Source organism: Galendromus occidentalis, unplaced genomic scaffold, assembly GCF_000255335.2.
Source record: "Galendromus occidentalis unplaced genomic scaffold, Mocc_1.1 scf7180000075612, whole genome shotgun sequence".
In the NCBI taxonomy this organism is placed as follows: Eukaryota; Metazoa; Arthropoda; class Arachnida; order Mesostigmata; family Phytoseiidae; genus Galendromus; species Galendromus occidentalis.
This window is the reverse complement of record NW_003803602.1, coordinates 2,125,098-2,140,430: the sequence shown is the minus strand read 5'-3', so window position 1 is coordinate 2,140,430 and position 15,333 is coordinate 2,125,098. Positions and strand designations below refer to the sequence as shown.

The following is a 15,333-nucleotide window of genomic DNA, read 5'->3' as shown; positions in this document are numbered from 1 at the left end:
ATATGTACATGTGGCTCCCAACGTAAAGAGGTTCGAATGGAAGATGGTGAAGGGCATGTCTTTCCTGCTCTCATTCTTCAAACTTGAACGCGATATCTGACCGTCGACAGACTGCAGACTTGGTTGAGTTCTTTGGCGCCGCGTTTTCCTCGTGAGTTCTTTTTTCTCTCGGAACAGGCGATTTCTTTCTACGATCACGCGTCCCTTCAAAAGTTACCGAGCACGTCCTGCACGTCTGTTGGCGTTTCGGGCTGACCTTGACTTCCCACTGGGATATCCTCTTTGACTTTATGGTGCTGCGACTCTTGGCTTCCGGTGGGTCCGCAGGGTTCTTGGGGAACTTGCGGAGCGAAGTTTTTCGTGATGAACTCATCGATGCTCTCGGTGCAGGTTTTCAGTTCGACCTGAAATTGAGAAGGATTCCCTATTACTATGGGCGTGCCGAGGTGGTCGTTTCAAAAACAGCTCAGCTAGCTTTGACAGCTTCCCGTGTTCTCTTGTTCGATCCGATCTTCGCCTTCAAATGATTTGATCATCGTTTGGAACTTAATAGTGTCCGAAACGTGGCAATTGTTCAGGTGGACGTATGTAACGGTGACGGCGACGGCGCCGCCTGTCTACCAATAGTACTGATAAAGGTTGCCTTTTGGTCGCTTTGCGGATGTCCTCGTCACTTGTATCTGAGTAGCGCGGCTTAGAAACTCGAAATCCGCTTGCACCAGCGAGCTCTGTCGCTGCTACACAGGCGAAAGATTTATCGGCTTAAACGCCGTCTAAAGCGGCACGCCTTGAAAATTGAACCCGTTCGCTCGTTTATTCTCACCGGCTCGCTCGGTTGTACGCTTGATTGAGTCCACTATTATTAATTTTCATTATTGCCTCGCCGCCACTACTGCATACTTGATATTTGTGGAAATACGAGGCACTTATAGCGGGACCGCCCGTTCACTCCGTCGGTCGCCGGGAGCAGATTCGATGGACCAGCGGTCCGGTGCGTCGACCCATTCTGTGGGCTATCATTTTCGATATCTGCTCGGCTAGTGGATACCTACAACTCATGGAGTTGGACGCGCGGCGGAGAAACAACCAGAAGGAACAAAATGTATCGCAAAGAAGCCGCTTTAGCAAGTCGGGCGGCTTCGACGGTGCAGCCCAACTTTGAACTGTCGGCCGCATACCTGCCTGTATCAACGACAGTCCGCTCCGACGGTGGCGGCTTAACAGTGATAATTCTCACGCAACATCGGAACGAGCTGGCGAGCGAAGAACATCGCTTTCGCGGGCGTACGTATCAGCTGGAGGTAAAACCCTTCGCTGCTCGCTCGATCGGTGCGTCGACTGGCTGTCTATGCGCCCGTGAACGTGTGTGTTTGTTCGTCCGTCCATGCGCCCGTCTGTCGGTCTGTTTTCCGGACCGATACTGACGATCATGCGCTCTGTGAGGTGACTGTACCTCTTCTTATTTGAGTTTCGCATGCTTTTCGGATTAAGAATCCCGGGCGGCAGGTCTACGAGCTAAAGGCTCGTTAACAATAAGGCGCCGATCGTCCCGAATGGCTCGCGAAAATCAATGAAATATCGGGATCGGGCTACGCTTAGGCACGAGACTCACCTCATCTGCTCTGACGGCCTGGTGGACCCATCGCATCAGATCTGACTTCTGTCGTCTAGAAATCCGCAGGACGTAAGCCGACGCAACGATCATCGACGCTGCTGCGGTCACCGACGGCGAAAACTGGCTGAAGTCGAACTCTGCAAAAAAAAGAGGAATTTCTCGTTTAAATCTCCGTTTCCGTTCTCAAGAAAAGTGAAGCACTTCGAACAGTGTCTCTCGACGCGGAATGCGGATGTGCTTTCTTCGCGCTGAGCGACCTGAAAGAGCTCGGAGCCTATCCTGTGAGACCTACGGCAGGTTGCACATGGGACTCGGACGAGCTATGCGAGGTATGCAAGATGGTCTGCTTCTCCTCCCGTTCGCCTTCTTTCTTCGCATGTCTACGAGTGGCGTCTCAGGACGACTCGGATTTGATCTTGAGACAGCGGACAAAATAGCGGAAACGGGACCTAGTTTTTAGGTTCGCGAAAAAACGCCGACTTGCGAGCCCACCAACAGCTTGCTGCAACAGTTCGCTCTGGCCGAACTCGGCTAGGGTAGACTTTCTAGGAGCGACCGACTTTGAATCCCTAACGGCGACCTTTGTACAAAGCCAAGGAATGTTGGGGCATCTTAGTCTGCGACCAGAAGGTCTCGAAACTTCTTTCACTCAATGAAACCATTCTTCTTGTCGACGTACAGCGACTGACTGCTTAGCTTGCTCGCTCACTCGCTGAGAGTGAATGAAATCAATGAACGAACGAACGCATACGAGGAAATCGTCCACTACTCCGAGGGCAGGCAGCTGGCATTCACGAGTAAGCGAGTGCGTCGTCGGGCGCCCTCAATGGAAGGAAAAAATCTTAACTGTCTCGGAGCTCACGAAAGAAAAAACATACCAAGTCGAAGAAACCGTTGGAATCGACCGGAACCCGGTCAAACTGTCTGCATTGCTCAAACGGCGTTCAGATCTTCGGAGAAGTACACTCGGACGAGCGATTATGGCGGTTCGTGAGCATCTTATCATTATCATCGGCACCGAATGCATTTGACGTAACGGGCGCTACCGCAAGCTTCAAGCTAGTCATCGGCGGTCATTCATGACTAACTAAACAGTCTGCCGTCCGGCCGGCCGGTTTCCGTTCAATCGCTCCAACGCTAGTCAATTGCGGCGGTGGCAACGATTTTTTTCAGTTAAGATAAGACGGACGCTCATTGAGGAAAAGAAGAGAAAACAGAACGAGAATTGACGCTTCTGACGTGACTGCCGAGATCCTCACTGACGTCTTCACTGGCTCCTCCCAATCGCTCCACTTCAAGCTACTGTTCTACTGCGATCGGTGCTCACCACCCAAGTACCACACCTTGTACCCGAGTTCAGACAACATCACCGCCTCAAATACATTTAAAGTCGATGCTATCTCACTGACACCGATATCTTAATTAGATCGTGCTTTCCTATCACCCGACTGAGCTTCGTCTGCGACATTTAAATTAATCTCCAGCGCGAGATGCGGAGCCATGTCGTCAATGGACGAGGTGCGAGTTGCCCCTGGGGGGCTCGAGAAAGATTCACATCGATCTATCCATCGAGTCGAATCACTTCGATCATTTATCGTGTTATCATAATCGGTATCGTGATCAACTTTAGGACATTCGTGTAATCCACCGCCGATCAGATCTCTTATTATTCGACGCGTTCGCTCCTGAATGAGCAATCATTGCTCCGAGGGTTAGCGTTGAAAAGGCGTTTCGCTTTCCTTTTCGGCTCGGTGTTCTCAGCCGTTCGATGTATGAATGAATGAATGAGCGGAGCAGGCGCGCTTACTACGCGATCGAACGAAGTGGTCGAGACGGAAGCTGATTCAGAAGAAACCAGTTTCCCCAAAAGAGCGCTCGCTCTTCCCTTCGCTCCCGCTATTGCCGCCCGCCACCGCTCCGGCAGCCGGCCGTCACAGGCATCGCCTGCCGATCCGGCGAAAGAGACGGCGACGACGACGACGTGATACCCACTTCAGGCATGTCGTCGGCAGCTGTACATACGCACGGCCGAAAGTACCGCCAAGCCAGAAAAACTCTCGACAGTTTCACTCGGTGTGTGCCGCTAGCTCCCGTCTAATCGTCCGTCTCTTGAACTACCCCGATGACGATCTGAGCAGCGCGCGATACCGGATTGCTGATTGGATATAATTAAGAAAAAAAATACTATCTGAGACCCCGGCGAGAATTTCGCGGGTTACTCCTAGGTTTTGTGAAGAAAGGAATAAAATAAAACCTCGATGCTTACCGGTGGCTGCTAGCGCGATGACTGTCTGGGCCTGTTTCCGTAAAGTCTCCTTCTGCCGTTGGTGTTGGCTGTCCAATGGGAGTTGGTGAATGAGGTGGTCGAGCATGTCGTTCGCCGTGACGAGCGATGTCTGCCAATCTAGCTTCGATAGAACCAGCATTTCCCATTCCTGAAAGCGAAAGGATTGGAATTATTAAAGGGCTTTCTTGCATAGATTAGAACGAAATACCACATCGTTTCGGAAAGCTCTCTTATTCCTTTTCTCTCATCATTCCTGTAATTGTTGCTAACGTTGCCGCTGCTGTTGCTGAGCTTGCGGTTGTTGTTGTTCTACAAGGAGAGTCACTGCAATCGGATTCCGAGAGTTTCTGTGATTCGCGCTGTTTATTTGTGCGATCTAGCAACGTAGCAAGCGAGCGTGCTCGGCCGCATGTATTGCTGCTGTTCCATCTTGCCAGTGGAAGGCCAGGGTCCTTGAAGAGGCGGGCCTTACTTGCGACCGAAGCGGCTCAAATTATGCGAGACCGAACATTAGGTAAGAACATTTTCGGAAAAACAGTCAGCGAGAGCAGAAAGAGACCCAAATGAGAAAAAGAAAAAGGAAAACTCCGGTCTCCAACCGATATGACAAGTCTCAGCTAGCCAATGCGGCATCAGGCTCACAATCGTGGAACGCTGCTGAGGCGAGTAACGTGCTCCGTCGAACACATGCGGAAAAGCGGACGTTTTACGTCAAATTAGACTTGCCGCTCGTCTTCCTCGCTAAATTCGTGATCTATATTCGATCGAAGACATATGCATAGTCACAAACAGCGAGTAGAGAACGGAGAGAGGATCCACCTGATCATCTGGATACCGAAATTGACGACGACGGCGACGACGACGATACTCATATGGTTGGTGACGGCTGCTGGCCTCCGAAGACTTTGATATCTGCTGGGGCTGGAATACCGGGTCTGGAGCTCTTCAAAGCGGGGAATTCCATTTTTCCCTCAGGATCTCGCTCGCTCTATGAACCATCCTAATCGACGTCGCGGAGGTTGTCGGCGTCGTGTCGGCCGCAAACGGATTCTACGGCTACGAAATCGCCTGTCTCCGGAATTTCTATGTCGTTTTTCTTTTCTACCGCGTATCAGTATGTTTGGTTTGTTCAAGCGCGTCGGGGGCACGATTCAGAGTTCGTTAAAAAGTATTTTCGATCTCGGCGTTGGCGGTTCGGCGAATGCCCGCTCGCCAGGTTCCTGTGCTACAGAGAATTCAGGCGCCAGTTCTGCATGAATAGAACCATTTGGCCTTTGACTAAGGAAGGGAAGAGAGAACTCAATAGAGAAACTCTCCGCGTTCGTAGATTCCCTATTTGTCGACGTACTGGAAACGTTGCGGACAGGTGGTTTTCATGGATGACGATGACACCATGCAGGCCGGGGCACAGATCGATCCGTCCGCCCGTCCGTCGGTCGTCGTCAATCCACAAAGGATTCGAGCAAAGGGGATGCTCAAAATCGGTAATTGTCGAGAACAATGACTTTCGAAGTTTCCCGAGTGTTGGATTGGAACTTCTCGGCTCTGTCCTTCTCGGTCACCTTGAGCTCCCCTCCTACCGCTGAGTCTTTCGGCTGTCCATTGAAACTCAGCCCCGTCGCTGTCGTCCCGCTAGTTGTACGCAAACACTGCCCATCCGGGCAGTGTTTCGTGGCCCTCGGCGACGACAACGACGGTGGTGATGATGATGATGCAGGCACTAGAAGGTTAGCGTGCACCTGTCCCGTTACGCCGGATGCACACATCTAGACCTGATGTCGTTTGCTGGCCAGGTCGGTCGGTCGGTCGGGCGGTCGGTCGAGTCGGCTACAGCGACATTAAGAGCAAAGCAGAGCGTATGGTATCGCGGGACGAGCGCGAGACCCCCTGATTCATCTCGTTCTCATCCAGAAGCCAAATGTCGCGTATTTTTTCTCTCCGCTGAGTCGTCCAGGAGCCGTGGAGACCCCGAAGAGCTTCACGGTTCAAATGCATACATGCATGCGCATCACCGCACGACGAACCCACGACATGCCTGACGGCTCGCTCGCTCGCTAGTTCGCGCGCTCACTCGTTGACTCGATTCTCGACAATCGGAATTTTGCAGCAGCGGTCGTTCGCCCGCTCGCTCGAAATCCTCGTGGACCGGGAACGAACTCGGATTGTTTCAACTCCGCACAAAGCGGAGAATGAACGAACGAGCTTCGAGGAGAGACGAACCGAGAATCTGGGTGGTAGTTGCCGCTCGAGCAGGAGGCAGGCAGGCAAGGAGGGAGTCGATAAGAAATTCAAAACGAATGGAGCTATAGACAACGACTGCGGTCGAGGCAAATGTGAAAACGCGCGCGCGGAAAACACAGACCAAGCAGTCGACCACCCGACCAACCGACCGACTGCCCGCCCGCCCGACCCACCGACGAACGAAAGCAGCAGCAGCTAGGCGCGCAACAAACGACCCTTCGCTCCTGCCGCTGTTGGTGCTCATGATGATTTGCAGAATTTGCATTTTTATCAACTTGATGCATGAGACCGAAGAGCATTGCATATTTGTGATTTTTTTTTATTGTTTTAGATCTGTCCCGGCGGCTTCGACAGGCTCCCATAGGCGGCCGCTGGTGCTACTCAGTGTTTTAAGGGCCCCTCGGCAAAAATTCGAGAATGCGCGAAAGTCTAGAACAGGTTGAGCGGATTTTGGAATTCCGACGCGTACGATGCCCATGGACCGGCTGGACGACCGGCCGACCGGTCAGATCCGGTGTATCTACCACGTGGCTCGACTATGGACTAGAATCGATTTTTTTTCTTTCTGCTCGTTTGCCCCCGTCCACCCCGCTCACGATGACTCTCATGAACTCGCAGGGTGCTCCCGGGTACGGGTGGCTCGCTTTCGCTAGATCGATTCCGCGGCTTTCGCGCTCTCGATGTTTCGGTCGTCGTTTTGTTTGTTCGTCATTCGGGTGATCAATATATTGTTCGAGTACCTCAAAGTTCGAGTGGGCGCTGGAGTCCGCAGGACTCTCCGTGCGCGTCTGCGTGTTTGTATCGATTGTCTCGAGTGGTAAGCCCGTGGATCCAAGCACTACGATTCTCGATCGTCATGAACAAGAGGTTTTTTTTTGTTTCTCTGGCCTCGAAAGCAGATAGATAAATGAGAAGGAAGATGAATAGAAAATTCCATCCGGGGAGTAGTTGTGGATTTTCGAGAACGTGTGACGGAGATCCGTCGTCGTCGACGTCATTGTTGCCGTTAAGGGAACCGTTTCGGGTTTCGTGTCTGAGGCGTGTCTTCGGTGGAATGTTTCTGTCTCAATCTGTTCGTAGCGACTAGGGTTCCGATGGGAACGCTGGCTTGGAAATGAATGATGTCCCCGAGGTGAAATATCAGCGATTTCACTCACCAGAATCTCCTTCCGACTGACGCTGTAATCGGTGTACATTCTCAACTTCTCGACCGTCAGCGGACGCGTTAGGCGCATCTTGGATGCCAGCAACAGACAAACGGTACCCAACAGCTGCAAGTGGTTCTTGTGGACGCTAATCTTACTGAGGAAGCGATCCATAAGAGACGTGGCGTGAGGGAAGACCTCGGGACGGCAGAGCTCGGTGTCGGATACCTGTGAAATGAAGTTACCACGTGAAAACATTCGATCTCTCCATTGTCGTAGCCGATCTCTACACTTTGATTTGCTCGAACGAGACGACTTTCTCGCGCCGGGAAACAATCCGGAGACAAGCGAAACCCGACACAAAGCCACGGTGGAGCCTCCCTCGAAACAGGCGGTTCGACAAGCGCTTCAGTCAAGGGGATCGGATGATAAATTTCAATAGCGATTCCGAGAGGCTTCCCGTGGGAAATTACTTTTGATTTTCTGAGGTTAGGCGTTTCCCCGGACGCTCGAAGTGGCCAGCTAATTTTCGTTTCCGGAAAACGCGTTTTCCGAAGGTGACTTTTCAATTTGGATCGTCGACGCCGGCCGCGGAACGACCGAAAGCGAATACCGTAGGGACATTTAAACTGTCGGCAACGGCAGGAATCCACTACGCTGGCGGACGGTGGAGATTTAAAAATTAAATGTCCCCATTCACGTATCCAACGTAAAACGGCCGTAATTGTGAGGTCGACTGTGGATTCTTGTAAACGTTGGTATTCCGGGCTCTCGTTGTTTTAAGTGTGCTCTTCTTCCTCGTAGTATCTTCGAGTGTTATTTGCTGCGGCTGTTGCTAGTGTGGCTGCTGCCACTGATATTATCGGTGTCGTCATGATGCTAGTAATGGTCGTCATGATTATCATCACCATCATAGCTATGCCCTGCGCTCGGTTTGTTTCAATTGTTGGATCCTTCGACATCGTCCGCAACCTGAAGCTCGCCGAAGATCGCGGCCGTGGAACACGCGCCGGCGATCGAAGAGAATTCACCTTCGGATGCTTCCAACAGCCCCAAATCGAAATTTAGTGCCGAAAGCCGAACGATGAAAATAAGGCCCGGAACGTTTCGACGCTTTCGGCGGTCTAAGTGTGCTGTTATTGCGTCGTCGTCGTCGACGACTCATTATGCGTGGGACAGAACAGGTCCTTGAAGGGCGCGCGTCGAAACGCGCGCGAAGCGGCGAACGTTTTTGGCGGGAAGCTGCGCGGCCAATCGGACGCGTTCTACGCAAAGCCGGCCAGCCAAGCCAACCCGCCCGACGCCCGCCTCTGGGGTGATGGGGACCACATCCACGTCAGCAGCAAGTGCTGCGCCAGACATTCCAGCGCATTATGCAATTGCCTTCGGCTTCCTTGCCTGCAGTCGGCCAGTTCATCGATCTGCGGTGGAATTGCGTCTTCCGACTGAAAACTCTTCGGACGAACTCGGTTGGCCGGCGGGCAAGCCGAGCGACCGGTCCGTTGTCCTTCCCCCCGAGTCGATCCGAAAGACCTTGCCTCCGACTTGCTCTTCTACTCATAATCCGGCGTTTTTTTTCTTCGTCTCCATCCGTGGGTTCATTCGCCCAACGAGCAATCGTGGTCTTGTTCGCCTCAGTCTCTCTCGATTCGTCTGCACATATATCTCGAAACGCATAAGAGCCATTGTTTTCTCAACAACGAAACGAGTCAAAGACGGAAATTCAATCTCAAGTACGATTGAAAGAAAAGTAGAAAAACCAAGAGAGCCAAGAACGAAAGATAACACGCGGGGCTTGCCTGACGCGATCTCCTCAAGGTACCCTTCCCGTCGTGTACAACCTGCGGCAACTCGTTTTAGGCGTCGAATCGAAGGTTATGGCGGCGCGAATCCTTGGCGACGACGGCTGGAATTCGCTTCTTTCGAGGAGGACGGAGAAGCAAACCGAGTCGAATGCTGAGCGAATCGATGGCTTTGACCGTGAATGGGGCTGGCGGATTCGAGTGGTAGAGCGGCGGCGGCGGCGGCGGCGGTCGGGAGGTTTTCCTCTGCTACACGTAGTTTCCGCTTGTTACGACGCCAAGTTTTCGTTAGTTGTGTGGGTGGAAACTCGAGACCCTCACGAGACTTTGCTGACTTGTCCGAAACCGGAGAGTTCGCCGCACGAATATCGGGAGAGCGACGACGGTCGAATCGAGCGAACACGACGCCCTTGGAAATCAAGAAAAGACCGAAAGTTTCTAGGACGTCTCGCGCTGCAGGTCGACGGCTCGGTCGTCGCTGTCCTACATGTATCGAATGATGTCGTTGCTGATTTGTCGCCCTCGACGACGCCGACGAACACGTCGACGAATCACGTCGTAAATCGCCTCAATGGTTGAAGTTGGGCGTAGAGAATAATTGCTTGCTCTAGCGACATTGTTTCCCTGATTGTTATCACTTCGCGGAACGGAATCCGGACGAAGGCTAGCAGAGATCCGTGCCTCCCCTAAGTCCTTCGCTCCTTACCAACAGACAGACAGTCGGCCAGGCTAGCTGGCAAGCTGCTCACTTGCTCGCCGATGATGATGCCCATCAATGCAAAAGTCCAAACGAGGGGGCCTTGTCCATTTGTTTAATGCGAGTCGGCGTCGGACCTCTCTTCTTGGTTCCGTTCATTCAGTTACTTTTCGATGAGTCCATCTACGGCCACGAGAATGGGAGTCATGCCGCTGCTGTTCGGCATGATGATCAGTATGTTGAAGGGAGGCTGGTGTCCATCTCCGGACCATTAACATCAACATCAATGGAGCGAGATACTGCTGTGCGATTTCAAAATCCCCCACCCCCCGAGCAGCTATCGCAGAGGGACCGGCGCACCATGTAGAGGAGCCGGATCGACGAGCGACCCCCGAAAGAGAACTTTCGCCAGCTATCCAGGCGGATAGGAGGCAGCCAGGCACGCAGCCAGCCAGCCAACCAACCAGCCGGTAGTGATGTAATCACACCGCTTGGGGTAGTGCCATGGCAGCGGCAGGTGGTACGACGAATCGACGGAGCAAGCAACCAGTCGAACAGGCTACCAACCAGCCCCAACTTTCGGAGCGGTGTCCTGGCCCACAGCCCCAACTCGCTGCTCCCTCTGACCGAGATCGAGCGGAACGCGCGGGCCTGAAATAGGCTTAGTTCCGAGCCCCATATCTAGGCTATTGGTTTGCGCGCTCCTCCGGGTCGCAGAAGTGAGCTGGGTAAGTTCTGGGAATATTCTCCGTCTCACGAATACCGACCCATAATAATCGAGTGCATTGGAATCATCATTGTCAGATCGATTACATTTATTTGGCATGTGCGTTCTGGGTATCGAGCTCGCGTAGGAAAATTCTCACACGAACCCAATTGGGTCATCATGACTCTCGTCTTACCTCGAGCATCCAGTTGGAGACGATACGGCGCATGTTCGGCTGGATCTCGTGTTGGACTTTACCGAACAGCTCGGGATCCACGGCACCCCGTTGTTGATGCTTTTCTAGCTCCAACAAGCGATCGAGAACTTTGGATTCGTTTGATTGAAATATCGCCGGATCCTTGAACGACAGTCGGTCCATGACTTGGAGGTACTGTCCATCGGCGGCGTCGGGTTTCTCCATGCACAGTAGATCCATGGTTAGCACTAACAGAGAGTTCAACACTTGAGGTTTCCGAGAGCGTTATAGCGGCTGCGGGTCTCGAGCGGAGTCGGCGAGCTCGCTCGAGGGGTTAACGATTGATCTTCTGACGGTGATCGGTCGGGATTTGAAACGGAACGAACCACACACAACGAACAGGAACTGAGAGACGGGAGAGCTGATGACAGGCACGACCAGCGAACTCAGTCGAGTGGTGATTGGCGACCTGTTCTTCTCTTGTTTCTCGAGTCCGTGGGGCTATAGGGACATGTTGCTAGATCCCAAAAAAAGGAACTGAGCACTCGCCGCGGTTCAGCGCGAAAAGAGCTGAAAGAACGGAGCGACCTCTCATGGAAAGAGAAGTCAACCTCCTCTCTCCCGACTCTTTCATTCGGCTTTGGCTACAGAACATTTCCATTATTCCCAGAGGACATCCACCGACGAATGCTGAACATGAATAACTTCTGAATGCATCGGGTCCGAGAAGACTTATCCGTCCGAGCGGCCACAGGTTCGTCGATCTATTGGCACTGTCTCCCGCCGATGACTATTAACGCTGCGCTCCCACTCGAATGGTACACATCATGCGCACCATGACGCCGTCCGATGACGGCTCCGGATCGAGGATCTGCAACGGTAGCCCGGCGTTGTAGCACCACACGGTCAAAATCGGACGGGAGGGGTTCATCGAAAATGAAGTCCGGACCTAGTCGGTCAGCCTTCCGTCAGAACGTAAAATAACAGAAGTCTAGCACCGGGTGGCCATCTGTCGCCCCGAAAATCTTCTGTGGCCCGATAACGATGCATGGGCCAATAACTGTTTACGTCTTAAGCGGTACGACGACGACAATCCACGAATTAACCCGATCGGCATGGGCGCCGCTTGGGTAGTGGGTCGAGGTGTTGAAATCGATGGAGACGGGACCGTCTCGTAGACCGTCGTCGGTGGATCGGAGGAGCTCCTCGTGGGCTCATTCCGGGCGTCATCGGCTTCGTGTCCGGACTGAACTGCTCATGAAAAACGATAATTCTATCGGAACTGACCTTGCCGTAGTCGGCGTTGTCGTTGTCGCCAACGGTAGTGGTGCTGGTCGTGGTGTCTTGCTGTGCACAGTCATTCGGTCCTCAACTTAGGTATGTGGCAGCAGCAAGAACAGATGGAACGGGACTGCTGGCTATCTGGCGCCGTCAACAACGTAGTCAAGAGTTCTTTGGCAAATATTATGTAACCAGGCTAGATTGTGAGGCCGTCGTCCAATGGACTGGCTTGGTATCCTGCTTCTCCTACGTCGGTCGGTATCTGATAAATCAGCGGTTCCTTTGGAGTAACACTTCACTATGCTCGGCTTTCCCATTCTTCCTCGGTAGGTTTAGCTTTTGCATCGAGATGATAGAAATTCACTGCTCTCCTCCAGCTGATCGTCACCGCCTGACAGGCGATCGATCAGCCAAACTCCAGAGCGCTTGCCATTCTCCGGCAGGCAACAGGCCACAGGCGTATCCGAGCGGGAAACGTCGACGCCGACTGCGAGCACAACACTGGACAACATGTAGTCCTGAACTACGCACACGGAATGGCAAGCTTTGGAATGGCAAAAGCCTTTTTTATAGCAGGGGACGCTGCTCGTGGCAAGCCGCGGTCCATACAGGGGACCTCTCCTTTCCAGTTCGGGCTAGCCGACCCGAGCCAGGCGGCCAGCCGGCGAACGAACGGCCGAGCGACCGACCGACCGACAGTTGCCGAGTCAGTGAACGTAAATGAAGTACTGCCCGATCCAGTCGGCAGTGTTTTGGAGCTGAATTCGGCTCTGCCTGTCGTTTCTTGACCCGTCTATCTCGACGACGGAAAGACCCCACCGAGATATATTGCTCGCGAATTTCACTCGTCTCCGATGATGGCTCCGAAGCCCTTCTGGACTGCTGCCGTTTTCCGTGGTAGTCTGTCTAGTCGTCCGTAGTTTTCTCCATCTGGGAAAATGCTGCGTCAGAGGGTCAGTGCGCCGTGCATACATCGAGCGACAGGATAACTGCGCCGATATCTGTCAACTCGTGGCATCGATTTCCTTCGTTGTGGTTTCGCCGATTGTCAAGTAATGAGGGATTTGGCTCATGGACGGATCGTAATTCATTGCAGGAGATGACGCAGAGCACTCTGAGGGCATCGTTGCCGCTCCGACTCCGCCACAACTTTCAGACGCAATGGCTGAACTCGTTCCTATTCGCCCCGCAGTCCAACTCGGTTCTCGGCGATCGGGACACTCTGAAGACTTTGCTCCTCGAGCAGAAGCCTCCTCCGAACAGGCCGGCGCCGCTCGGTGTCGCAGTTGTTGAACGAGATCGTCTCGAACACCATTTTGTGATGGATGGGAAGACGAATGGCACTCGCATCCAATGGTTCGATCATTGGATCCGAGACAGGCGTTCATGGTGGAAACGGCATTCGTACGACTGTACGATGTTCCAAGCTCAAACCCACGAGAATTTCTGTAGAATCGTGTACAAGGAAAATTCTGAACTAGAGACAGTAGATCTAAGAAACGATGGGAACTTGATCACGTGTACTGTGAACCTCGACGAAGGCGTGAGATGTCTGTTGGAAGACTCGTCAGTACAACGAGAACATGGCAGACAGTCACTCCATCTTCATTACGAGCTGGCTCCGTTCCAGGTTTCTGTGGGAAGCCTAACGCGAGTCATGAGAACAAACGCGGAAAACTTGATTCAGATTTTGAAGAAATTCGGTATCAGTGTCTTGCCATACTATAGAGAACTTGGAGAAAGTGACAAGGAGGAATATTTCGCTGATTGTGACGAGATGGGAGTGTGTTACAATGTTATGTTCACCATGTCCACTATCGAGCATGGATATTTAGAGATCAGAAATCGAGATACCTCGGTATCAGAGAAGGTCGATGCGAATAATTGCGCGATGACCCTTGCAAGGTACCTGAAATCACTCCGACCGGTTCTCGAGAAGGAATTTTCGGAAGCTCAGAAAGGAAAAACGGTGCTGAGCAATGACGGGGAATAATGGAACTTTTTCGAAGTCGAACAGGGGAAGGGGCATCTCAGAGAATTGCAATCAATATATTGAGCCCCATGATCTCTCTCGCTGAGTATTGAAAAAAATGTTTCAATAAATGAGATTCCATTTATTAGAGAGGAAAATTGAGTATTCTAGTATCACACATTAAATGCTTTACGCAATGACTCCAGGAGGTTTGATAATCATTAGCCCGGCCATGAGGTCCACTGGAGGGGGAAGGGGGGTCGTAGGAAGGAGCAGTCCTCGAATTTAGAGTTTTTTTTCCGTGATCAAATCTTCAACGAGCGGAGAGTTCGCTTTTCAATTGCTCCCACGGAGTCAGGCGCAGTGATCGCGTAAAAGTGCTCATCGACGACAGCTTTCAAGCTGAAAACGTTCGATAGTACGACAAGGGCTTGAGAGCCGTCACGTCGCTTGACGCCACACCTAAAATCAAGGGTCGTAATGCATGGTTGAAGATTGGAGCAGACGAGCAGAACCATCGCTTCACTCTTTCCTCTCGGCTATCGTTATTTGAGTGCGGAGGCTTGGGCGCAATGCCCGGGGATCTCGAAAGACTCCGATGAGGGGATTTCTGGTCCGAGCAAAGCTCTCGAGGGGATGCTCGGCTAGGATTCGGCAAACGAAAGCGGCGAGAAATCCGCCGAAGAATTCAGACGCTAGATGTTTCATCCGAGCGAGATGACCATTCGGTTGAGGTTACCGTGAATCTCACTTATCTATTCCCGCATTGTCTGCACTCTGGCTGGAAAGCCTTGAGATCAGACCGATTGACCGGTCCGGCGACGCCGACGGTGGCGGAGCTGGATTCCAAGAAAGAAAAGACCGCCCTTATGCACATGCACTGCTTTTCCCAAGCGGTCGTGGAAACGATTCCAAAGAGTTAACAAGAAAAACAACTAGAGGAAACGAATAACAATGTATCGGCTTGCTGTTTCGAAGTCGAAAGAATGTTTCAAACTTGGTCAAAGAAAAGAGATCGTTTTTTTTGTTGACTCGCGCACCGCGCATTGTCATAACATCAACTTTTGCGGCTTCCTCCATCGCTTGGCATCCATTCCGTCTGATCGGAGAAGCGATGGGCTCTGGGCATGACCTCGAAAAATGCGAGGGCTCATTCATCGGAATGTGTCGAGATGTATCACGATCGGTTCGTTATTTCTTCATCTTTCGCCGAACCGCTCGGAGTTCCGTACTTGTGCGTCGTCCGGCATCGTGAGTTGGGCTCTGAGCTCAAACTCTATTTTATTCGCGCACGTCTTTTTCGCATATCCTGCGAGCGAAGACGTGAACTCCTCAGATCGGTCCAATGGCCGGACCGATGATTATTCCTCGCCGACGGGCCCTCCTATCGA

The 15,333-nt window shown here is 52.4% G+C and overlaps 1 protein-coding gene across 1 annotated transcript; it reads right to left on the bottom strand.

Annotated features, from left to right (window-relative positions):
• Positions 1–206: 206 nt before the first annotated feature.
• LOC100899671 (G1/S-specific cyclin-D2-like) lies at positions 207–12,482 on the bottom strand. The gene is made up of 6 exons (XM_003737827.2): positions 12,335–12,482; positions 10,690–10,937; positions 7,301–7,516; positions 3,882–4,050; positions 1,613–1,752; positions 207–404 (listed from the first exon to the last, which is right to left on the bottom strand). The coding sequence occupies exons 1-6, from the start codon at positions 12,480–12,482 to the stop codon at positions 207–209; spliced, it is 1,119 nt and encodes a 372-aa protein (XP_003737875.2).
• Positions 12,483–15,333: the final 2,851 nt, after the last annotated feature.

Bases quoted from the DNA above. Each gene is read 5' to 3' on its own strand.
- LOC100899671 (XM_003737827.2), bottom strand. From the start codon at position 12,482: ATGTTGTCCAGTGTTGTGCTCGCAGTCGGCGTCGACGTTTCCCGCTCG. The intron at 10,938-12,334 runs GTGAATTTCTAT...ACTCTCTGTTAG, and splicing joins CGATCAGCTGGAGGAGAGCA to TGCTAACCATGGATCTACTG. The intron at 405-1,612 runs GTGAGTCTCGTG...TCTCAATTTCAG, and splicing joins AGGCCGTCAGAGCAGATGAG to GTCGAACTGAAAACCTGCAC.